Below are 25,000 nucleotides of genomic sequence, written 5' to 3' on the forward strand. Positions count from 1 at the left end.
ATATACCTCAATGCACCACTCACCTTTTTTCCTTCATCAGTTCTATGGTTAACCTCATCCTTCGTAAACCCATCCGCTGATACATCAACTTCCAAATATCTGAAAACATTCACTTCTTCCATACTCCCTCTCTCCAATGTGATATCCAATTTTTCTTTATCTAAATCATTTGATACCCTCATCACCTTACTCTTATCTATATTCACTTTCAACTTTCTACCGTTACACGCTCCCAAACTCGTCCACTAACCTTTAACTTTTCTTTAGAATCTCCCATAAGCACAGTATCATTGGCAAAAAGTAACTGTGCCAACTCCCATTTTGTATTTGATCCCCCATAATTTAATCCCACCCCTTTCCCCAACACCCTAGCATTTACTTCTTTTACAACCCCATCTATAAATATATTAAACAACCATGGTGACATCACACATCCCTGTCTAAGACCTACTTTTACCAGGAAGTACTCTCTCTCTCTTCTACACACACTAACCTGAGACACACTATCCTCATAAAAACTCTTTACAGCATTTAGTAACTTACTACCTATTCCATATACTTGCAGCATCTGCCACATTGCTCCCCTCTCCACTATCGTATGCCTTTTCTAAATCCATAAATGCAATGAAAACTTCCCTGTCTTTATCAAAATACTGTTCACATATATGTTTCAGTGTAAACACCTGATCTACACATCCCATAACCACTCTAAAGCCTCCTTGCTCATCCACAATCCTACTCTCTGCCTTACCTCTAATTCCTTCAGTAATAATCCTACCGTACACTTTTCCTGGTATACTCAGTAAACTTATTCCCCTATAATTTTTACAATCTCTTTTGTCCTCCTTCCCTTTATATAAAGGAACTACATATGCTCTCTGCCAATCCCTAGGTACCTTCTCCTCTTTCATACATTTATTAAACAAAAATGCCAACCATTCCAACACTATATCCCCCCCCTGCTTTTAACATTTCTGTCATGATCCCATCAGGTCCAGCTGCTTTACCCCCTTTCATTCTACGTAATGCCTCATGCACTTCCTCCACACTCACATCCTACTCTTCATCACTCCTAAAAGATGTTATACCTCCCAAAAGATGTTATACCTCCCTGGCCAGTGCATGAAATTACCACTGCCCTTTCTTCATCACATTTAAAAGTTCCTCAAAATACTCCCGCCATGTACCCAATACCTCCAGCTCCCCATCTGCTAACTCCCTTACTCTGTTTTTAACTGACAGATCCATTCGTTCTCTAGGCTTTCTTGTTTATCTCAAAAATTTTTTGTTTTCATCAAAATTTTTTGACCGTGCCTTTCCCACTCTTATCTTCTGCTCTCATTTTGCACTCTCTCACCACTCTCTTCACCTTTCTTTTACTCTCCGTATACTCTGCTCTTCTTATAACACTTCGACTTTGTAAAAACCTCTTATAAGCTAACTTTTTCTCTTTATCACACCCTTTACCTCATCATTCCACCAATCACTCCTCTTTCCTCCTGCACCCACCCTCCTATAGACACAAACTTCTGCCCCACATTCTAATACTGCATTTTTAAAACTATTCCAACCCTTTTCAACCCCCCCCCCACTACTCATACTTGAACTATCCCACCTTTCTGCCAATAGTTGCTTATATCTCACCCTAACTTCCTCCTCCCTTAGTTTATACACTTTCACCTCTCTCTTACTTGTTGTTGCTATTTTCCTTTCGTCCCATCTACCTCTTACTCTACTGCAGCTACAACTAAATAATGATTTAATATATCAGTACAGTATATCTTGAAGCTTACCCATGAACCTTTTATCCACCAATATATAATCTAACTACTTTCATTATGTGCTATATATATATTGTATACTTATTAATCCTCTTTTTCATAAAATATGTATTACTTATTACCAAACCTCTTTCTACACATAGCTCAATTAAAGGCTTCCCATTTTCATTTACCCCTGAAACCCCAAATTTACTTACTGCTCCCTCCACAACATTTTTACCCACTTTAGGGTTGAAATCCCCAACCACAAGTACTCTCACACTTGGTTCAAAACTCCCCATGCACTCACTCAACATTTCCCAAAATCCCTCTCTCTCCTCTACACTTCTCTCTTCTCCAGGTGCATAAATGCTTACTATAACCCACTTTCCACATCCAACCCTTTGTATGCACAGGAGGGCCCCACTTTACAGCTCTTTGCTTATGCATTGGTTTTTAATTATACCCATTCTTTATTTATTCAGACTTCGTACAGTTAATATGTTCACCACTCACTATAAGCTAAGGAAGAAACTATTTTAAGGTAAGTAATGTGTGCACTGTATATGCATTTTCTAGGCCTAGTTATATTGCTTAATGTAAGATAGTGTAAACATGTTATCATGCTTTTATGTGCATTCGAAAGTGAAAAACGAGCTATGTTTCACTTTACAGCAGTAGGCTAGAACCTAACCTGCTGCTGTATATGCAAGGCCCTCCTATATATATACAAGGGATGTGTCAAATACAAATACAAATTTTTGTTTCCTTGCAAGTTTACATTGAAATTATGTAATTACAGTAATGAATTGCAGTGCAAAGAGAGCCACTATCATGCCATGGCATTATGGGCAGACTAAATTTAACCCTTTCAGGGTACAGAGGCCAAATTTTAAAGTGTGCACCAGGGTCCAAGAATTTAAAAAAAAAAAAAATTGTTAGTTTTTCTTATGAAATAGTAGAGAATCTTTTTCTGAAGGTAATAAAACAAAAAGTACGAAATTTGATGGAAAATTGATGAAATTATGCTCTCACGAATTTTGATGTGTCAGCGGTATTTACGAACCGGCGATTTTGCCGACTTTGACTCCCATTTTAGGCCAATTACATTATTCCAGTCAACCCAAATTCTTAGCTATTTCACTAGTATTACTTCTATTCTATCGATTGAGCACAAGAAATCGCCAAGTCAACTGTTTCAACTACAAAATACTAAAGTGATCGGAAATTGGTAATTTGGCCAATTTAACACAAAGTTCAAAATATTCCAATTCCAAAATAGGGTCCAGAATAAACAATGTAGGTATTCTTGGCACTAGCATTTCCTCTGTTCATTAGTTACGTTTTGAGGCTTTACAAATGAATTCCATTTTGATTTTTTATTCACATATTGAATTTTTATTCAAACCAAAAAATAGAAGATTTACTGTTATGCAATATTGTAATAATTGTATAAATATCATCACCACATTTGTGAATGTATATTAGACTCACCAGCTGGTGTGTATTAGACGTGTGAGGTCGTTTGTTTACTCTTGAATATCGGCAAAAATTTAACATTTCTGCTACTTTGAGCTCAGTTTCAAGCCATTTCCAGTGCTAAAACCAATCAAAATCATCTCAATTTCTGTAATATGTCTTTCATTCTATCAAATGAGATCAAGACATCACAAATACAAATATAAAAAAACATACGAAAAAACACTGCAAAGTCGCTGTTTTAATCGAAAATCACGGTCTCAGTTTTTTTTACTCACGTTATACACTGTGTACTGCAGGATTTGTTTTATGTGGTGCACACATACCACATAGATGTATTCTCTCATATCTAGGCCCAAATTTACCACTCACAGCTTATCAGAGTGAGCTGAGCTCATGGCATAGATCTACGGTTTGGACCCTGAACGTAAAGCCGTAGATCTACGGCACGGACCCTGAAAGGGTTAATGGCTTACAGAATACTTAGTACTAGAGAAATTAATCATAGTTTTTTTTAAGTTATACATCTGTTTTTATTTATAGCAGACAGTAAGTTTACTCAAATTACAATCTAGGGATATTACATTAGGACAAGTTGAAAGTATTTTGTAGGTTGTGTATATCAGTAGTAAATATTTGAAGTATTGGTATTGGCCATTTTTAAATTACCAGTTAAAAAACAGCTGATACTTTTTAAAATACAGTGGCACCTCGGGTTACAAACACCTCCTAACTTGAACAGTTATGTAAGTGTATTTTTTGTAAGTGTATTTTGGGGGTCTGAAACGGATTAATCTAATTTACATTAATCTCTATGGGAACAAATTCATTTGGTATCAGCACTCGAACAGCCTTCTGGAATGAATTAAGTTCATAACCCGAGGCACCACTGTATTCATATTACATGTGGTTAAAAATATTAGCATTAACACTTCTACTTCATGACTGTGAGAGTTACTCATACACTCATGAAGACAAACACCCACACAGGAGTGTAAACACAAACAAGCACCTTTGACAGCCAGTAACTAACACAACAGGCCAAGTAATGAGTAATGACATTATCATCTCAAAGAAATCAGGTTATTTAATATTTACCCTTTCTGTGTTATTTAATACCCATTGTGCAGTAAACATTCCTTTATATATTGTACACTGTCATTATAATTTTAAAAATGAAAAAATATAGGGAAAGTAACGGTATTGTCCCATTCCTAACATATATATAGTATATAAAACTAAATTCAAAATATTTTCCCCTTTAGAAAAAGACCACAAGGAAGTCGAATTATGTCAACAAGAGAGAGAGTTAACATGCAGCAAATTACTGAAACAGCTAGAAACGAAACACCATTACTTGCACAAGAGGCAATTATATTGCCATTAGCTATACCAGAGGGAAAATGTAAAACAAATTCTACCACAGTTAGTAGTGCTTTTGTGGAAGATTCTCTCAATCAAATGCAGTTTGAAGGGGTACCAGGTGAAGGACTGCCCGTTAATATGTTAGAAAAGGTGAATATTCAGAATGAGAACGGTTGTTTGACAGAAGAATCTAGTGTATGTAAAACAGTTGAAAGTCTCATGAAAAACACTGAGGCACCCATGTTATCAGACATAACACTGAAACCAGAAGTTAAGTGCAATGTTCAAAATTCTAATAGTTCAGTAGAAAATTTTTCGAAAGAGGTCCCTATATTATCAGGTGTTGAAAAAGAAGTAGCTTTAGTGAAGAGTTGTCGTACATTGTCACCAACAAGTATTCAAACAAAGAAAATCCATACAAAAATAAAAAAGTCTTCACTGCCAGTATTAAGAGACACAAAATGCCAGACTACTTGGGGAAGAACAGGTGTACTTGATGTACTAGGCTATCATTCAAAGGAAAAGTGTTCAGACAAAAAATCACCAAACACAGTAAATGTCCAAGACACAGACAGCATCTTGGACAATCTCCCAGATTCATCTGAGACATATGAGAGAACTTCAAAACTAGACAGTGATACAAAAGTATCTAAAAAATATTTAACCACAAAAACTGAAGATACAGATCTGCATTGGATAATGGGGAAAGCTCTTCAAAAATTAAATGGTGAGAATATAAATACTACTGGAGAGAAGACAAAAGATGTAATCACAAATAATGCTGAAGTAGTTTCTTTGCTCAAACCAGGAACTGACACAGTAATGTGCCAAAGTCAGATTGGAGTAAAGTTACAGTTCAATAAAGAAACTGTAAGTGAGACACCACAAAGGCTGCCAGTAAGTCGAATACCTAAAACATTTCAGGGAGCAAGTTATACAAGTTCTCAGGAGTCCCAAAAGTACAGAACAGCCCGTGCATCATCAAATATTAAATCATTTAAAATTCCAGTTAAAATAGAACCCACATGCACATTTACTAAAGAAAAGTCACTAATTCCTGCTAAAAAGGGATCTTCAAAGGACTCTGCAAAGAAAGGACTCACTGAGAGTACTTCTAAGAAGGCACATGTATTATGCTCCCCAAAAACAAACACTCGCAGACTTCATCAAGGTAGGGGAAATCTACATAATTATATTTGTGTGGAAATGTTACAGGAAACAGAAAGTCAAGTAACTTTGCAGAAATCTCAAAGTGTAGGACAACAGCAACACTCAAATTCAGGGCAATTACAAAGTATTTCAGATGATAAACATTCACAGTGTTTTCCACAGAATAAACAATCACACTCACCTTTGAGTAAAGAATTGCTGCAGCATTCATCAGGTACTAGAAAACATACTATACATAACACATCTGACACAAGAATACCTATTCATTTGTATTCTTTAAAGGAATCACAGAAATCATCTAGCAAGACAGTATTAGAGTGTTTTCCTGTGAAGGCTTTCAGTAGCCTACCAAGGAAGGGGTCATCACATGGAAAACTACCAGTTTCAGAAGAGATACTGGGAACATCATAGACAGAACTAGTACCAGAAATTTCATATAAGTTACATAACATTTGCTTTACAAATGAAGAAACACTACAAGTTTATAAAAGACATGGACCTACAACAGGAATCAATGTATGCAAATGAAATATAATATAGATTACATACAGAGTTTAATAAAATTGCCCCAGAAATAAAAACTACAAAGCAGTATCTTATAGATGAGTTTACTGCAGTTTTGTTAGCAAGGATAACAGTATTAAGTTTCATTTAACAGAAAACAGAAAGCTGCAGACAAGTTCAGGACTCAACAAATGAAAGTTTGCAACTCAATCTCAGATAGAAAAATTACAAATACTGTGCTAGAAGAAAATATCTAAAGATAAAAAAATAAAAAAGTATTCAGATACAAATTCAAAGAATGATTAAAAAAGTTTTACACATGATTTCATGCAAGATGATAAAAAAAAACATGAAAAACATCAACAAGAAGCAACATCATGGAAACCAGGGTGACATACTTTTTACAGCTATTTAAACCCAAGGATATACTAATACAAGTTTATAATAATTAAAAACTTTATATTTGTGGGAAACTTCTATAACTCTATAACAAAATATGCATGATTGAGCTTCAGTGATATGTGAAACATTTTACTTTTACTGAGAATTATACAAGATTGTTGAAGAATGGGTGGAATGTAACTACAATACCCTATCTAATGTATTTATTGAACTTGGTCCATTTCGTCTTATTACAAGTGACCTATATTTTATGTTACACACGTGCTCACACACAAAACGTAATGATACATTAGATTACAAGATGTGTAGTGTCCAACTACTACGAATTATTTAAATGTGATACATGAACCTACACCTGCAAAGATATGAGAACTGAAGAAAATGATGAGAAATATAATAAGTTAATTTGTGATGAAATACAGTAGAAGACTACTACAAAAGCACCATTAAATATGCTCAGGAAATTCAAAGAAGTTTCTTGTGCTGAGAGTACAGAAGAGAGAGAGCATTCATTATAAGGTTAGATGATGTTTATACAAATCTTAAACATTGATTTCTGTTGAATGATCCTTGGACTTGAAGCTACAGATCAAAGATTATTATTCTGTTTTGTATTTTGTCTTGATTTCTACCATTTGATTTATATATTGCTTTATTACCATAGTAATTATGCAAGAGAATGTGCAGTGGTTAAAATGTTTGATTAAACTGCCATGTGATCTAATGATGCCATGACATGTTATCCGTCAACATGTGTAATACCGAATATGTCTGTTATTTTAAGTGGCTGTGAAACCCTCTATGGAAAGCAGGGTTTTGGGGAGCAGTAAACACAAGTGATACTTCATGAAGGTTACTAAGCAACCTAACACTGGTTTCACATAGCAGCTTAACGCACAGATTTTATATAGCAGCTTAACGCACGGATTTCACATAGCTTAACGCACGGGTTTCATATAGCAACTTAACGTATGGGTTTCACCTTGCAGCTTAATGCATGGGTTTTGCATAGCAGCTTAACACATGGGTTTCACATAGCAACTTAACACACTCATTTCAATTAGCACCTTAACCCCTTCACTGTCAGAAACCTTGAAATTAACCCTTAAATGGTCCAAACGTATATATACGTTCACCTGCGCAGTGCCCCAAATATTTTGAGAAAAAAAAAAATTATAGGAAAAAAGAGCATGTGGTACCTAGGTGTCCCCAATTTTTTTTCATATGGAGCACACTGAGTGCACACACCCATTCTCTCATGTCTAGGTGACTCAGGCCTATCGTGTCAATGTTGAATGAATGAGAAATGAAACATGTATATGTATACCTCTGGGGCGCTACGCAAGTGAGCGTATATATACGTTTGGACTGTTTAAGGGTTACGTGCTGATAATCTGACATTTTTCAGAAAAAAACAAATTCTTCTGAAATGGTAAAGAATCTTCTTTGGAGAGTAATAACAGAAAGTGTGATATTTGATGAAAATTGTACAGAATTACAAAGGCATGAAGTTGGCAGTTTGAGCACAACTAATGCACTGAGTACTGTTTTAAGCCAATTCCTTTGCTCCATTTGATCAAATTATTAGCCATTCCATTCTGTTGATTGAACAGAAGAAATCGCCCATTCTTTATCAGAACTATGCTATAAAGTACCCAGAAGTCGGTAATTTGGCCAATTTTACACAAAATTAATAAAATACCATTTTAAAAACCGACTGCATAATCAACACTGTAGACAGTCCAGGCTTGGTACTAAAGTAACATTTTCCTCTCCTATATTACACTTTCCCTCCATTTTGAATTCCTTACACAAATAATAAAATATAACCAGGAATGAATAGTCATGGTTTATGGCATCCCAATAATTGAATCAAACCTAGTAAAAACCCATAAGATAGACCAGAGGATATGCGGAGGGCCTTACCTGTCCTCAGGAAAATAAAAAATAAAATATTTCTGCTTATTTGAGCCTGATTTCAATCTACTTCTAGTAGACTGAAATCAGTAGTGTGTCTTTCTCTCTTATTAAATAATACCAAGAAACAGTCAATAAAACAATAAAAAAATAATCTTAGAAAATACATGCCGTAAGGTCAGAGGTTTGCTTTTCCTAGGCAGTATTTTTTTTTTATACTAAGCACACTCACTGCACAGACAAATTCTCTCATGTCTAGACTAAAATTTACTCTTACTGCTTATGAGGGAGGGGAACTCAAATCGTACATCTACATAGGCAACCCTGGCATCAATAATGTAGATACATATACGAGACAGTGAAAAGGTTAACACACTGGTTTCACATAGCAGCTTAACACACTGGTTTCACATAGCAGCTTAACACACTGATTTCACATAGCAGTTCAACATATGTACTGGTTTCACATAAGGGCTTAACACACTGGTTCCACATAGCAGCTAAACACACTTTCACATAGCAACTGAACACTGTTTTCACATAACAGCTTAACATACAGTTTTCACATAGCAGCTTAACATACTGCTTTCACATAGCTTAACACATTGCTTTCACATAGCTAAACACACTGGTTTTACATAGTGGGTATCTTAAAAGAAGCATTGTTTATGTTGTGTCTTGTGGTATATGCTTCAGCATTAACATATGAATGTGTCTGTATAGGCTTCTTATTCTGCTGGCCCCTCCATGATTTTTTTTTTTTTTTTTGCCTGATTCAGCATTTAGTAATATCACATTTTGTTCTGTATGCTGTTCCTTGACTTTTGTTCCTTGCTTTTATTCTTGACTAATTTACAAATATTTGTTATTACCTATTTCTGTTCTGTGCAGATGTACATTACTCTTGACTGAAGAAGATATATATATATATATATTTATATATAAAAAATTATTTTGATATACAGTAAAAGGTTTCACACATTGTATAGTAATACTAAGTACTGATACCTCTGAAGACATGCAGTAACTGGTAGAAAAGATGCAACTTTATACTTGATAAAAACATTTAAGTCTCTTATCTTTTTTTTTTTTGCATTATATTGCAGTGTATCATACATAGTATCTGTATAAGGACACTAATTTTAATGAAATGATACTAAAACATCTAATATGTTATAATTCAGTGTTATAAGAGTCTAACAGTAATCCTACATATAATAATTTATATTTTATTATGAGGAGATAAACTGTAGTTCTCATTTATCTTAGTAACAATGTTATATACACTGCAGGTGTGAAGAGGGTCAAATACCTACGTCGCCATCACCACGTCGCAGGTCTAGTGTAGGTGGGCGAGGAGTGAGGCGAGACTCTTTGGAAGGTAGCTATTCTATGCGGCAGCGATCACAATCTCCTGCTAACAGGGATCCTTCTGGCTTCTTACGTTTAGGATCTGCGAGGTAAGTGCACTACTATATATCCAATTCAATTCAAAGTTTATTCTCTATAAGGATTACAATGCTGAGTTTACAGAATTTGGTTATTGTGTGGTTTACATGTAGTAAAATAATAATTACAGAGTGTACCACTAGAACACCTAGCATGGCTAGGCATTTCGGGCAGACTTAGATTAAATCTTGAGTTTAAAATATTACAAAATTATGAGGTAAGTTGGTGTTATGGCTAAGTGACTAAATACTAGTTTGTGAGTTTAGCGATGTGAATGCTTTTGTTTTGGCACTATACATAGTTTCAGTATTGGAGTATCACAGGCCAACTTATGACTAGTTAAGATTCATTATTTTGAGATTGAGATTGATATTTCTGTTTATGGTCAAATGGGTGAGTGAGTGTAAGTGTTAACCACCAGGTGGTATTCGTGTAATTAGTTGACAGGGTGTATCAGGGAGATAAGATGTGATGTTTTCTGATGGTAGTTTTGAAGGTGATGAGTGTGTCTGCAGTTTTAGAATTTTCAGGTAGGGTGTTCCAGATTTTAGGGCCTTTGACATACACTGAATTTTTGTAAAGGTTTAGTCGGACACGGGGAATGTCATAATGTTTTTGTCTGGTGTTGTGCCTGTGGGTTCTGTCACAACTATCAAGAAAGCGTTTTAGGTCAAGGTTAATATTTGAATTTAAGGTCCTGTAGATGTAGATTGCACAGTAGTAAGTGTGGATGTACTGAACAGGGAGTAAGTTTAGATCTATGAAGAGTGGGGGGGTGTGTTGCCAGGGATGGGATTTAGTGATTATTCTTACTGCGGCTTTTTGTTGGGTTATTATTGGCTTTAGGTGTGTTGCTGCAGTTGAACCCCAAGCACAGATAGCATAGGTGAGGTATGGATATATAAGTGAATGGTATAGTGTGAGAAGGGCAGTTTGCGGCACATAGTATCGTATCTTGGAGAGGATCCCAACCGTTTTGGATACTTTTTTGATTATGTGTTGGATATGGGTGCTGAAGTTCAGGTTGTTGTCGAGGTATAGGCCTAGCAATTTGCCCTCATTATGCCTGGCAATTAGTCTTGTCGATCTTAATGTTAATTTGCGCATCTCCTGCTCTGCTACCAAACATAATGTAGTAGGTTTTGTCAGTGTTAAGCGTAAGTTTATTGGCTGTCATCCAAGTCGATAATTTGATCAGCTCCTCATTAACAATGGTGTTGAGGGTGGTAAGATTAGGGTGAGAGATGACATAAGTCGTGTCGTCAGCAAAGAGAATGGGGTTCAGGTGTTGAGATATGTTTGGAAGATCATTGATGTATATGAGGAAGAGCAGGGGACCAAGGACACTTCCCTGCGGAACTCCAGTATCAAGTGGCTGTGTTGTTGATGCTGTGTCTTTAATGGTGCCATACTGATACCTATTAGTAAGGTAAGATTTGAAATATGCAAGCGCATGGCCTCTTACACCATAATGGTCAAGTTTGTGGAGTAGGATGCCGTGGTCTACTTTGTCAAAAGCTTTTCTTAGGTCAATAAAAATTCCTAGTGGATATTCCTTATTTTCCAATGCTGTGTAAAGCAGATCTAGCATTTTTGTGATTGCATCGTTAGTGCTTTTATTTTTCCTGAATCCAAATTGGCAGGGGTTGAGTATGTTTTGTGCCGTTATAAATGAATATAGTCTCCGGTGCACGAGTTTCTCAAAGATTTTGGATAGCAATGGTAAGTTTGATATTGGCCTATAGTTGTTTAAATCTGTAGGGTCACCACCTTTATGTATTGGTGTAACCCTTGCCGTCTTGAGTAGTTTTGGGAAGGTGCTAGTTTCTAGTGACTTGTTAAAAAGTAATGAGATAACATGCGAGAGGACAGGGGCCGCTCTCTTGTACAATAATGGTGGGACATGAGACAGATCCCCTGAGTTATTTTTAAGTGACTTTATAATCTTGGTGACTTCCGTGGGCTCAGTTGGAGCAAGATAGAAGGAATTTGGGAAATTCCCATCTAGGTAGTCCCCGGCATGTGCATTGGTACGTGGGATTTTATTGGCGAGATTAGATCCTATGGTTGAGAAGAAGTCGTTTATCTTGTTAGCTGTGTCAGTGGGATGCAGTGGTGTTTCATTAGGTTTAGTTAGGACAATATTCTTGTTTTTTTCAGTTTGTGGGTCCCTAGAATCTGAGAGAGTGTTTTCTAGGTCTTTTTTATATCTCCTCTAGTGTCTGTGAATCTACTGGAGTAGTATAGTTGTTTGGCTTTCTTTATTACTTTGGTGAGAGCTGATGAATAGTGTTTAAGAATATCTTTGTGTATTAAGCCCTGTCTATATTGTTTTTCATATTGGTGTTTCTTATCAATGGATTTCAGAATGGTGCTGGTTAGCCATGGGCAACCAAGCCGTTTGTTTGTGATCTGTTTTGTTTTTATAGGACAATGTTTGTTGTATAGTCTAAGTAATTTGTTAAGAAAAATGTCTGTCCAGTCATCAATACCATTGGCCTTGGAGAATTCTGTAGGCCAGTCAACAGTCTCTAGGTCAGCTGTGAACTTCCTTATTGAGGCCTCATCATGGAGTCTAAATGAAACTTTGTTGTATTCAAGTGGTGGTTTACTAATGTTTGTTAAGAGGAAGGTAGGGTAGTGGTGTGTAGTGCTATCTGTGATTATCCCTGATTTAAGGGGGGCTAGTATATTGGTCCATATGTGGTCTATTATGGTTGCACTTGTTTCAATGGCCGATGTGGATACAGTTGTATTATTATTATTATAATCAGGGGAAAGTGCAGAACCCATAAAGGTTAAACAGTGCACGGGGAATGGGAGGCAATGTGGTTTAATCCAAGAGAGGGAAGGATAGATCCACTTCCTTTGATCAAGAGCCCCTTTCAGGGAACATGACTCCTCTGCTGAGAGGAAAATACAAATATAGCTAATTTGTATATTTTATTTCATGTTTTACATGGTGTTATGTCCAGGCAACCCACAACTAATACAAACTCTTCATAAAGCAACAGCTCAAATGACAATGTAACATACAGCATTACATTCCTTATAAATGAAAGGTCTGCCAATATCTTTGCAAAATTTTCTTAATAGATGAGAGAAATACCTATTAAAAGTATTCATTTAGAAAAGGTCCCCTTCAGTTTGCTGGCCTGTTTCCCTAAAATGCATTTGAGAAAGCATACTATTACCGACTAAATACAGTGGAACTTCTACTTACGAGTTTAAACCATTCTGTGACCTTGCTCTTATCTCAGTTTGCTCGTTTGTCGAGTCAATTTTCCTCATTTAAATTAATTGAAATGGAATTAATCCGTTCCAGCGGAATTCCAGGCACGACAAAATACTTCAGTATTTCGCTAATATCAACTCTGTGGCTTATTTATCTATCACAATTCATCTAATATGACATAACATAGAAACATGATATATACACTAGAATGAATATGTCATTATGTATGTGAGGAGTGGTAGGTGGCAGCAACGGCCATTGTTCTTGTTGGGGTGTATAGGGCCACCACAGTGGCCATTCCTGCTTCTGACTACATAAATTCCCGTGCTCTTATTATAACAGAAAATGGAGTATTTGTAAGACAAACTGCATTAGATCACTACATGTACATAGTTTCATAAGAAAAACATTAATAATAATAATAATGTAAACAAATTATGTAGTACTACAGCATTTACCTTGGAGATGGAGAAGAGACGCTGGATGCAGCGGTGTATGCTGTCAGGAGTTCATTTTGTTCTGTTGCTTAATTGCTACACTCTTAATGCTACACTTTGTCTCTTAACTGCTACAATTTTTATTTTTATGTTACTTCACTATTCACTGATTTTTGGGTTTTTCTCCACACTTTCATCTGCAGGGAGTTTCAATAAAAAACTGTCCGAAGAGGTTTGTTTCTTCCTCCCTTTCAGAATGTTTCAGAAATGAGTTATGCAAGCGTCATTAAATAGCCCCAACGCACGACCACTTGAAACTTTCTCTGGGTGATACACTCGTAATGCTATGTACACTTAATTCCTAAACTCTTAATGATACACTGTAATGTCCTTTGCTGGCACGATAGCCTTTATAAACTCCTTATGCTTTAGTATTGTACACATTGTAGAAGTGCTATGCTGGTACTGCCTGGCCAGATCCTTGGCATGTAGTCTGTTTATCAGTGATTTCCTGCTTTAAATAAATTTTAATCATCCTCTTTTTCTTCGTGGCACTCTCCTGTGGACTTGCTTTCTTAGGACCCATGGTTAGAAATGAGAAATTTCGCAAAATAACTGAACAGATTGTAAGGAAAACACTAGAATTTCTTTAACTGCAAGGTTAGCTCTGTAACCACACGTGGACTGGCTTTGTTTTGATACGTAGTACGTACATATTATTATTATAGTACAGTGGACCCCCGGTATTCGATATTAATCCGTTCCTGAGAGCTCATCGAATACAGATAATATCGAAAACCGAATCAATTTTCCTCATAAGAAATAATGAAAATCAAATTAATCCGTGCAAGACACCCAAAAGTATGAAAAAAAAATTTTTACTACATGAAATATTAAGTTTAATGCAATAGAATAATTACAATAACAATAAAATAATTGACACTTACCTTTAATGAAGATCTGGTGATGATTGATGGGATGGAAGGAGGGGAGAGGTGTTAGTGTTTAGAAGGGGAATCCCCTTCCATTAGGACTTGAGGTAGCAAGTCCTTTTCCAGGGTTACTTCCCTTCTTCTTTTAATGCCACTAGGACCAGCTTGAGAGTCACTGGACCTCTGTCGCACAACAAATCTGTCCATAGAGCTCTGTACCTCCCGTTCCTTTACGATTTGTCTAAAATGGGCCACAACATTTTCATTGTAATAGCTGTGTTTGGGTGATTTTCATCCATAAAGGTTTGCACTTCAACCAACTGTGCACACATTTCCTTAATTTTTGAAGTAGGCACAATGTATTCCACAACTGGTATAGGCTTCTCAGGGTTAGCCCCAAACCCTTCAAAATCTTTCTTAATTTCCATACTAATTCTCACCCTTTTTACCACAGGGTTGGCACTAGAAGCTTTCTTGGGACCCATGGTGACTTATTTTGCAGAAACAAGCACCAAACAGTGATAATATGGATAATATGGAATGTACCGAATGTATCCTTAGATGCGCGCACACTGGCTGGCTTGTAAACACTGGCACACAAGGGGCAGTTCAGGCCACATGTGGACAGGTCTCGTATGAATCATATCGAATACCGGGTTTTCAATCAAATACCGAGGAAAATTTTTTGCGATATAATGCATCGAATACCGGATTTATCGAATACCGATGCCATCGAATACTGGGGGTCCACTGTATTATGTATTATATTATTATACATATTATTATACAATGGACCCTCGGCTAACGAATGCATCGTATAATGTTAAATCTGCCTTACGAAGCGTTTGAGTGTAAAAATTTTGGCCTGGCTATCGGATGAGCTATTGGAGTGTGAGCAGGGTAATATTTTCTGAAGGGATTCAGGGCAACCGGTTAGCCGGACTTGAGTCCTGGAGGTGGGAAGTATAGTGCCTGCACTTTAAAGGAGGGGTTTGGGATATTGGCTGTTTGGAGTAAAATCTAAACTGTCATATCTAAGCACCTCTGTGAAGACTGATTGTGTGTGAATAATGGTGAAAGTGTTTCTTTTTTGGGTCACTGCCTCGGCGGGAGTTGGCCGACATGTTGGAAAATAAATAAATCTTTTTTTCAACAAACCGGCCGTATCCCACCGAAGCAGGGTGGCCCAAAAAGAAAAACAGAAGTTTCTCTTTTTAAATTTAGTAATTTATACAAGAGAAGGGGTTACTGGCCCCTTGCTCCTGGCATTTTAGTCGCCTCTTACAACACGCATAGATTACTTTGGAAGAATTCTGTTCCACTTCCCCATGGAGATAAGAGGAAATAAACAAGAACTGGGCAGTTGCTGTCTACCAGCTTACTACCTAGAAATAAATAAATTTTTTTTTTTTTTCAACAAGTCGGCCGTCTCCCACCGAGGCAGGGTGACCCAAAAAAGAAAGAAAATCCCCAAAAAGAAAATACTTTCATCATCATTCAACACTTTCACCACACTCGCACATTATCACTGTTTTTGCAGAGGTGCTCAGAATACAACAGTCTAGAAGCATACACATATAAAGATACACAACATATCCCTCCAAACTGCCAATATCCCAAATCCCTCCTTTAAAGTGCAGGCATTGTACTTCCCATTTCCAGGACTCAAGTCCGACTATATGAAAATAACCGGTTTCCCTGAATCCCTTCACTAAATATTACCCTGCTCACACTCCAACAGATCGTCAGGTCCCAAGTACCATTCGTCTCCATTCACTCCTATCTAACACGCTCACGCACGCTTGCTGGAAGTCCAAGCCCCTTACCCACAAAACCTCCTTTACCCCCTCTCTCCAACCCTTTCGAGGACGACCCCTACCCCGCCTTCCTTCCCCTATAGATTTATATGCTTTCCATGTCATTCTACTTTGATCCATTCTCTCTAAATGACCAAACCACCTCAACAACCCCTCTTCTGCCCTCTGACTAATACTTTTATTAACTCCACACCTTCTCCTAATTTCCACACTCCGAATTTTCTGCATAATATTTACACCACACATTGCCCTTAAACAGGACATCTCCACTGCCTCCAACCGTCTCCTCGCTGCTGCATTTACCACCCAAGCTTCACACCCATATAAGAGTGTTGGTACTACTATACTTTCATACATTCCCTTCTTTGCCTCCATAGATAACGTTTTTTGACTCCACATATACCTCAACGCACCACTCACCTTTTTTCCCTCATCAATTCTATGATTAACCTCATCCTTCATAAATCCATGCGCCGACACGTCAACTCCCAAGTATCTGAAAACATTCACTTCTTCCATACTCCTCCCCAATTTGATATCCAATTTTTCTTTATCTAAATCATTTGACACCCTCATCACCTTACTCTTTTCTATGTTCACTTTCAACTTTCTACCTTTACACACATTCCCAAACTCATCCACTAACCTTTGCAATTTTTCTTTAGAATCTCCCATAAGCACAGTATCATCAGCAAAAAGTAACTGTGTCAATTCCCATTTTGAATTTGATTCCCCATAATTTAATCCCACCCCTCTCCCAAACACCCTAGCATTTACTTCCTTTACAACCCCATCTATAAATATATTAAACAACCATGGTGACATTACACATCCCTGTCTAAGACCTACTTTTACCGGGAAGTAGTCTCCCTCTCTTCTACACACCCTAACCTGAGCCTCACTATCCTCATAAAAACTCTTTACAGCATTTAATAACTTACCACCTATTCCATATACTTGCAACATCTGCCACATTGCTCCTCTATCCACTCTATCATATATAAATATATAAATATAAATAAAATTATAGAGGAATAAGTTTAGTGAGTATACCAGGAAAAGTGTACAGTAGGGTTATTATTGAAAGAATTAGAGTTAAGACAGAATGTAGGATTGCGAATAAGCAAGGAGGTTTTAGAGTGGGTAGGGGATGTGTCGATCAAGTGTTTACATTGAAGCATATATGTGAACAGTATTTAGATAAAGGTAAGGAAGTTTTTATTGCAATTATGGATTTAGAAAAAGCATATGATAGAGTGGATAGGGGAGCAATGTGGCAGATGTTGCAAGTACAATGGAACCTTCACTTACGAGTGTCCCAACTTACGAGTTTTTTTGCCATCCATGGGTCGATTTTTTGCTCTGAGTTACGAGCCAACACTTGAATTACGAGCCAGCTCCCCCCTCCCTCTTCCCCCTCAACTCAAAACCTGGACACCTCTCTTGTTTATGATTTCATGCTTTAATTCTATGGAAATCATTCTCTTTTTTTTTCTCAGCAATAATAATAAAATATTATTACAGTCAAGTCACTCAGTAAGTCAGTCAAGTTATTCATTAACCCTTTCAGGGTCGACAGGCCCTCTCAGAGATTTGTTCTCAGGGTTGGCCAAATTTCAAAAAAAAAAAAAAAAAAAAAAAAAAAATCTTATGAAAAGATAGAGAATATTTTCCCGATCATAATGACACCAAAAGTATGAAATTTGATGGAAAACTTATGGAATTATGCTCTAGCGAAGTTAGCGGTTGCAACGATGTTTATGCATCGGTGATTTTGTCCACTTTGAGCCCTGTTTTCGGCCAATTCCAGTGTACTCGTCGACAAAAATCATAACAATTTCGCTAGAACTCCATTTTTTCTATCGAATGAGTACAAGAAACCACCCATTTACCGATTTCAACTATCCAATACAGTGGTCAGAATTTAGCAATTTTGCCAATTTCACACAAATTTCAAAAGATGCCAATTTCCGAATAGGGTCCAAAATAAACATGAAAGACATTCCTGGCACTAAAATAACATTTCCTCTGTTCATTAGTCACGTCCCCATGCCCCTCTTACATTCTTTTGCTTTCCACTTTGAATTTTTATTCTCACAAAAAATAGAAGATTTACTGTTATGCAGACTACTGCATTGGTGTAGAAATGTTATAAATAATATCAGCACACTTATGAAAGAATATTAGACTCACCAGTTGACTTGTATTGGATGCATAGCATGATTTGTTTACTTTTGAACTTTGGTAAAAATCGAACATTTCTGCTACTTTGAGCTCAGTTTCAAGGTACTTTTATTTGTAAAACCAGTCAAAATCATCTCAATTTCTGTAATATGTCTTCCATTCTATAAAATGAGACCAGGAAAACTAGAATACAACAATAAATACCATACGAAAATACAGTGCAAAGTCGGTTTTAATCCAAAAACACGGTCAAAGTTTTTTTTCTCATTACGCACTGTGTGCTGCAGAATTTTTTTTATACCACGCACACTGACCACATAGACCCATTCTTTCATATGTAGGCCTACCAGCTTTCTCTCACTGGATTTGAGGGCGCTAGAATTTAGGCGTACTAGTCAAAAACCCTGGCTCGTAAGCCATACTAGTACGGCCGAAACCCTGAAAGGGTTAAGTCAGTCAGTCAAGTCGTTCAGTAAGTCAGTCAAGACATTCAGCAAGTCAATCAAGTCACTCAGTCAGTCACATCACTCAGTAAGTCAGTCAGGTCACTCAGTAAGTCAGTCAAGTCACTCAGTAAGGCAGTCAAGTCACTCAGTAAGTCAGTCATTCAGTTAGTCAGTCACACAAACTCATGTTAACCTCCTTTTCTGTGTACAAAGTAACACTTCAGTTATGGCTACAGGTTATCTCTTGTCTAATAGCTTTGTTAATCCTAAGACTTAGTGCTTATACCTCTTCATGCCACTTTCAGCAACACTGGTATGGCTACTGGGTGCCACTTTCAGCAACACTGGTATGGCTACTGGGTGCCACTTTCAGCAACACTAGTATGGCTACTGGGTGCCACTTTCAGCAACACTAGTATGGCTACTGGGTGCCACTTTCAGCAACACTAGTATGGCTACTGGGTGCCACTTTCAGCAACACTAGTATGGCTACTGGGTGTCATGATTGCTTGGTAGATACAAGATATAGTAATTAAAATATCATAACACAATTGACAAACACAGCTGCCTTGTAGCAGAGAGAGACTGGACACACATGAATTACCAATGCTGGGATGGTGGGGGATGATGTTGGGGAGTGGTAGGGGATGGTGGGAGTGGTAGGGAATGGGGGGGGTGTCGGAGTGGTAGGGTGTTGTTGGGTGGTGTCGAGGAATGGTAGGGGATGCTCTACAACAAGGTGGCCACTTGAGCAAAAGAGAATTTTTTTTTCCTTCCCACAAACTGAACCATGTTAACCCTTAAATGGTCCAAACGTATATATACGTTCACTCCCGCAGGGCCCCAAATATTTTGGAAAAAAAAAAACAAAAAAAAATTTGACATGTTTTAGAATAAAAAAAAATAGTTGGCACTGGATGCTCATGTGACGGCAACAGAGTCCTGCTGCTTGCAGAAGTGTTGCTGATATACCTTTTTTTTCTATTTTTCATATTATTTTATGTAATTTTTATGTTCTGATAATTGCAATTTTTAGTAGTTCTTGTCATTTTATAACCAATCTTTGTTCAGACACTAGTATTAGGTACTGAAATTATGCTCAAATTATCACAAACACATTGACAGGTGGACATTTACACCTGCCTTAGCCATTTACTATTGTCTTGGAATATATACAAAGTACAGTGGACCCCCGCATACCGTTGGCCTTACATAACGTTAAATCCGCATACTACTACATTTTATCGCTAAGATTTTGCCTCGCATACCACTAAAAAACCCGCTCAACGCTGTTCGTCCGAGACGCGTCTATGTGCGGCCTGAGCCACGCTCACATGTTCCGCCGGTGGCATTGTTTACTAGCCAGCCTCCGCGGTAACATCCAAGCATACAATCGGAACATTTCGTATTATTACAGTGTTTTTGGTGATTTTATCTGCAAAATAAGTGACCATGGGCTCCAAGAAAGCTTCTAGTGCCAACCCTACAGCAATAAGGGTGAGAATTACTATAGAGATGAAGAAAAAGATCATTGATAAGTATGAAAGTGGAGTGCGTGTCTCCGAGCTGGCCAGGTTGTATAATAAACCCCAATCAACCATCGCTACTATTGGTGGTACAGCTGCTGCTGCTGCTGTACCACCGTCAGCTGCTGCTGCTGCTGTAGCACCGTCAGCTGCTGCTGCTGTTGTACCACCGTTAGCTGCTGCTGCTGCTGTAGTACCGTCTGCTGCTGCTGCTGCTGTAGTACCGTCTGCTGCTGCTGTAGCATCGTCTGCTGCTGCTGTAGCATCGTCTGCTGCTGCTGTAGTACTGTCAGCTGCTGCTGCTGTTGTACCACCATCAGCTGCTGCTGTTGTACCACCATCAGCTGCTGCTGTAGCATCGTCTGCTGCTGCTGTAGCACTGTCAGCTGCTGCTGCTGCTGTACCACCGTCAGCTGCTGCTGCTGCTGTAGTATTGTCTGCTGCTGCTGTAGCATCGTCAGCTGCTGCTGTAGCACTGTCAGCTGCTGCTGTACCACCGTCAGCTGCTGCTGCTGCTGTAGTACCGTCTGCTGCTGCTGTAGCATCGTCTGCTGCTGCTGTAGCACTGTCAGCTGCTGCTGCTGCTGTAGCACCGTTGTTGGTGTGGCTTATTGAGAATACCAAGAAACAATTAACCCCAGAGGATTTGCCACCCAGGATAACCCAAAAAAGTCAGTGTCATCGAAGACTGTCTAACTTATTTCCATTGGGGTCCTTAATCTTGTCTCCCAGGATGCAACCCACACCAGTCGACTAACACCCAGGTGAACAGGGAAAAATGCCTGGAACTAGTGCTCATATTGGTGAATTTAAAGCCAGCAAAGGTTGGTTTGAGAGATTTAAGAATCGTAGTGGCATACACAATGTGATAAGGCCTGTTCTGGAAGAAAATGCCAAACAGGAACTACAGTACTCAGGAGGAAAAGGCACTCCCAGGACACAGTGTCTCATCAGTCATTGCTGCATCTTCAATAAAGGTAAGTGTCATTTATTCTTCATTTAGTAGAGTAGTACATGCACAATATATATTGTGCATGTACTACTCTACTATTGTGCATGTATCCTTCTCTTTGTGTGTAGGAAAATGTATATTTCATGTGGTAAAAATTTTTTTTCATACTTTTGGGTGTCTTGCACGGATTAATTTGATTTTCATTATTTCTTATGGGGAAAATTCATTCGCATAACGATAATTTTGTGGATTAATATCGCTATGTGGGGGTCCACTGTATTTATATGTCCCAGCAATATTTTGGATATGTGGAAGTATATAATAACAATGAGGAGGAGGAGGAGGAGGAGGAGGAAAAGGAGAAGGAGGAGAAGGAGGAGGAGGAGGAGGAGGAGAAGGAGGAGGAGGAGGAGAAGGAGAAGGAGGAGAAGGAGAAGGAGGAGAAGGAGGATAAGGAGGAGGAGGAGAAGGAGGAGGAGGAGAAGGAGGAGGAGAAGGAGGAGTAGGAGGAGGAGGAGGAGGAGGAGGAGGAGGAGGGAGGAGGAGGAGGAGGAGGAGGAGAAGGAGAAGGAGGAGGAGAAGGAGAAGGAGAAGGAGGAGGAGGAGGAGGAGAAGGAGGAGGAGGAGAAGGAGGAGGAGGAGGAGGAGAAGGAGGAGGAGAAGGAGGAGGAGGAGGAGGAGAAGGAGGAGGAGGGGGAGAAGGAGGAGAAGAAGGAGGAGAAGGAGGAGAAGGAGAAGGAGGAGGAGGAGGAGAAAGAAGAGGAGGAGGAGGAGAAAGAGGAGGAGGAGGAGGAGGAGAATACGTAATAATAATAGGTAATAAGTTGCCTTGAAGCATGAAAAACAAAGTCCACCCCTGACAGTGACATGATAAGATGAGATAACATCTGATAGGAGTTGACGTTTGATGAGCATACACGAGGGTGGGGGAGGGTGCAGCTGATAAGAAAAGATTAGAGGTGACATTTGATGAGCATCGCCCTCACTTTGTTTTCGCTGGTACACAAACATTTCTGTCTGTCTCTTTGTCTGTCTGTCAAGCTCCCTGTCTGTCTAGCTCTCTGTCTCAGAGAGAGCCACAAGACTGCATCATCACCTTTACTCATATCTTCAATCAGAGTATAACACTGTCTGGATTTTTTGGGTTATCTTAGGTAATTTACACTATGTATACTTCTATTTATGTGTACCTGTGAAACAGAGATAGACAGACAGATAGACAGAGATACAGACCCTAAACTTGGGGTTAACATCACTTTCCTCTTAAAAGAGGAGTTACTATGACATTACATCAGTGAATCCTTGGTGTTTGCCGCACTGTTTGCTCTAGCTGGCGCTCCCACAAGGTACTAAGTGGTCCCAAATTTTTTTAATGCCTCCCACACTGAGTGTTAGGGCCTATTCTATGCTGACAAGGCATCTCAGGCCAATCGTGCCAAATTTGAAGGCAGGAAAAATAAAAGGTATATATACGTTTGGGGCGCTATGAGTAAGAACGTTGTAAGAACGTATATAATGGCAGTCTACTGCATTATTATATTAACGATAGAGCTTCAGTTCCCTAAATTAATAATAATAACAACTATTATAATAATGATAGAGTTTCAGTTCCCTAAATTAATAATAATAATAATGCATAATACGTATGTAATAATTCAGATTCCTTCTGCTAGTTGGCACAGCTGGTAAGCAGTAAACATGTTTACATCCTTGTGGGGGCAGTTCTCTCGTGCTTGTTTGCATTTTTTTTTACAGTCATTTGGCCAATTTTCTTTTTTCTAACCATGGGTCCTAGTGATTTACTGCAGTTAGCCTCAAAAATACTCTGTTTTCTCTTACAGTAAGAACATAGGAAGGTACTATAGTCAAATTGGGACAGAAATGGCCAATGCTTCTGCCGCTGCCGCCATATTATGGCCTATTTTATTCATTCTAGAGTATATATCATGTTTCATATTCAAGTAATTTTTTTCTCGTCTCCAGAGTGCAGGAACGAATTAATGGCTTTTCAATTAATTTAAATGAGGAAAATAAATTTGATATACGAGTAAATTGAGTTACGAGCTAGCTCCTGGAACAGATTAAATTCGTAAGTCGAGGTTCCACTGTATATATATACAGTGGACCCCCGACATTCGATGGAAAACCCGACATTCAATACGATTCGTATGAGACGTGTCCACATGTGGCCTGAACTGCCCCGTGTGTGCCAGTGTTTACAAGCCAACCAGTGTGTGTGCATCTAAGGATACATTCCATATTATCCATATTATCACTGTTTTTGGTGCTTGTTTCTGCAAAATAAGTAACCATGGGCCCCAAGAAAGCTTCTAGTGCCAACCCTTCGAGAAAAAAGGTGCTAATGACTATTGAAATGAAGAAAGAGATAATTGCAAAGTATGAAAGTGGAGTGCATGATGATTTGGTAAAGAAATTGCCTGCAACTAGTGGTGATGTGAGTGAATTTAAGGCCAGCAAAGGTTGGTTTGAAAGATTTATGAATTGTAGTGGCCTACACAAGTGTGGTAAGGCATGGTGAGGCTGCCAGTTCAAGTCCTAATGGAAGGGGATTCCCCTTCTAAACACCATCCACACACTCCCCTCCTCCCATCCTATCAATCATCACCAGATCTTCATTAAAGGTAAGTGTAAATTATTCTATTGTTATTAATCTATTGTTTTTATTGTTATTTTGTAATTATTCTATTGCACTAAACTTAATATTTCATGTGGTAAAATATTTTTTTTTCATACTTTTGAGTGTCTTGCACGGATTAATTTGATTTCCATTATTTCTTATGGGGAAAATTAATTTGACTTTCGATATTTTTGACATTCGATGAGCTCTCAGGAATGGATTAATATCGAATGTCGGGGGTCCACTGTGTATATATATATATATATATATATATATATATATATATATATATATATATATATATATATATATATATATATATATATATATTTTTCCAACAAGTCGGCCGCCTCCCACCGAGGCAGGGTGACCCAAAAAAGAAAGAAAATCCCCAAAAAGACAACACTTTCATCATCATTCAACACTTTCACCACACCCACACATTATCACTGTTTTTACAGAGGCGCTCAGAATACAACAGTTCAGAAGCATATATGTACAAAGATACACAACACATCCCTCCAAACTGCCAATATCCCAAACCCCTCCTTTAAAGTGCAGGCATTGTACTTCCCATTTCCAGGACTCAAGTCCGACTATATGAAAATAACTGGTTTCCCTGAATCCCTTCACTAAATATTACCCTGCTCACACTCCAACAGATCGTCAGGTCCCAAGTATCATTCGTCTCCATTCACTCCTATCTAACACGCTCATGCACGCTTGCTGGAAGTCCAAGCCCCTCTCCCACAAAACCTCCTTTACCCCCTCTTTCCAACGCTTTTGA

At 38.2% G+C, this 25,000-nt stretch overlaps 1 protein-coding gene across 2 annotated transcripts in view; it reads left to right on the forward strand.

The window, feature by feature from the left end:
* pigs (pickled eggs) overlaps positions 1-25,000 on the forward strand; it is an 802,884-nt gene that overhangs the window by 752,291 nt on the left and 25,593 nt on the right. For both annotated transcript variants that reach the window (XM_070081188.1, XM_070081194.1), the window contains one exon: positions 9,890-10,057. In XM_070081188.1, the coding sequence (XP_069937289.1) occupies positions 9,890-10,057 (168 nt within the window). The remainder of the gene's footprint in view (positions 1-9,889; positions 10,058-25,000) is intronic.

The sequence above is a fragment of the Cherax quadricarinatus genome, chromosome 6 (genome assembly GCF_038502225.1).
Source record: "Cherax quadricarinatus isolate ZL_2023a chromosome 6, ASM3850222v1, whole genome shotgun sequence".
Lineage (NCBI taxonomy): Eukaryota > Metazoa > Arthropoda > Malacostraca > Decapoda > Parastacidae > Cherax > Cherax quadricarinatus.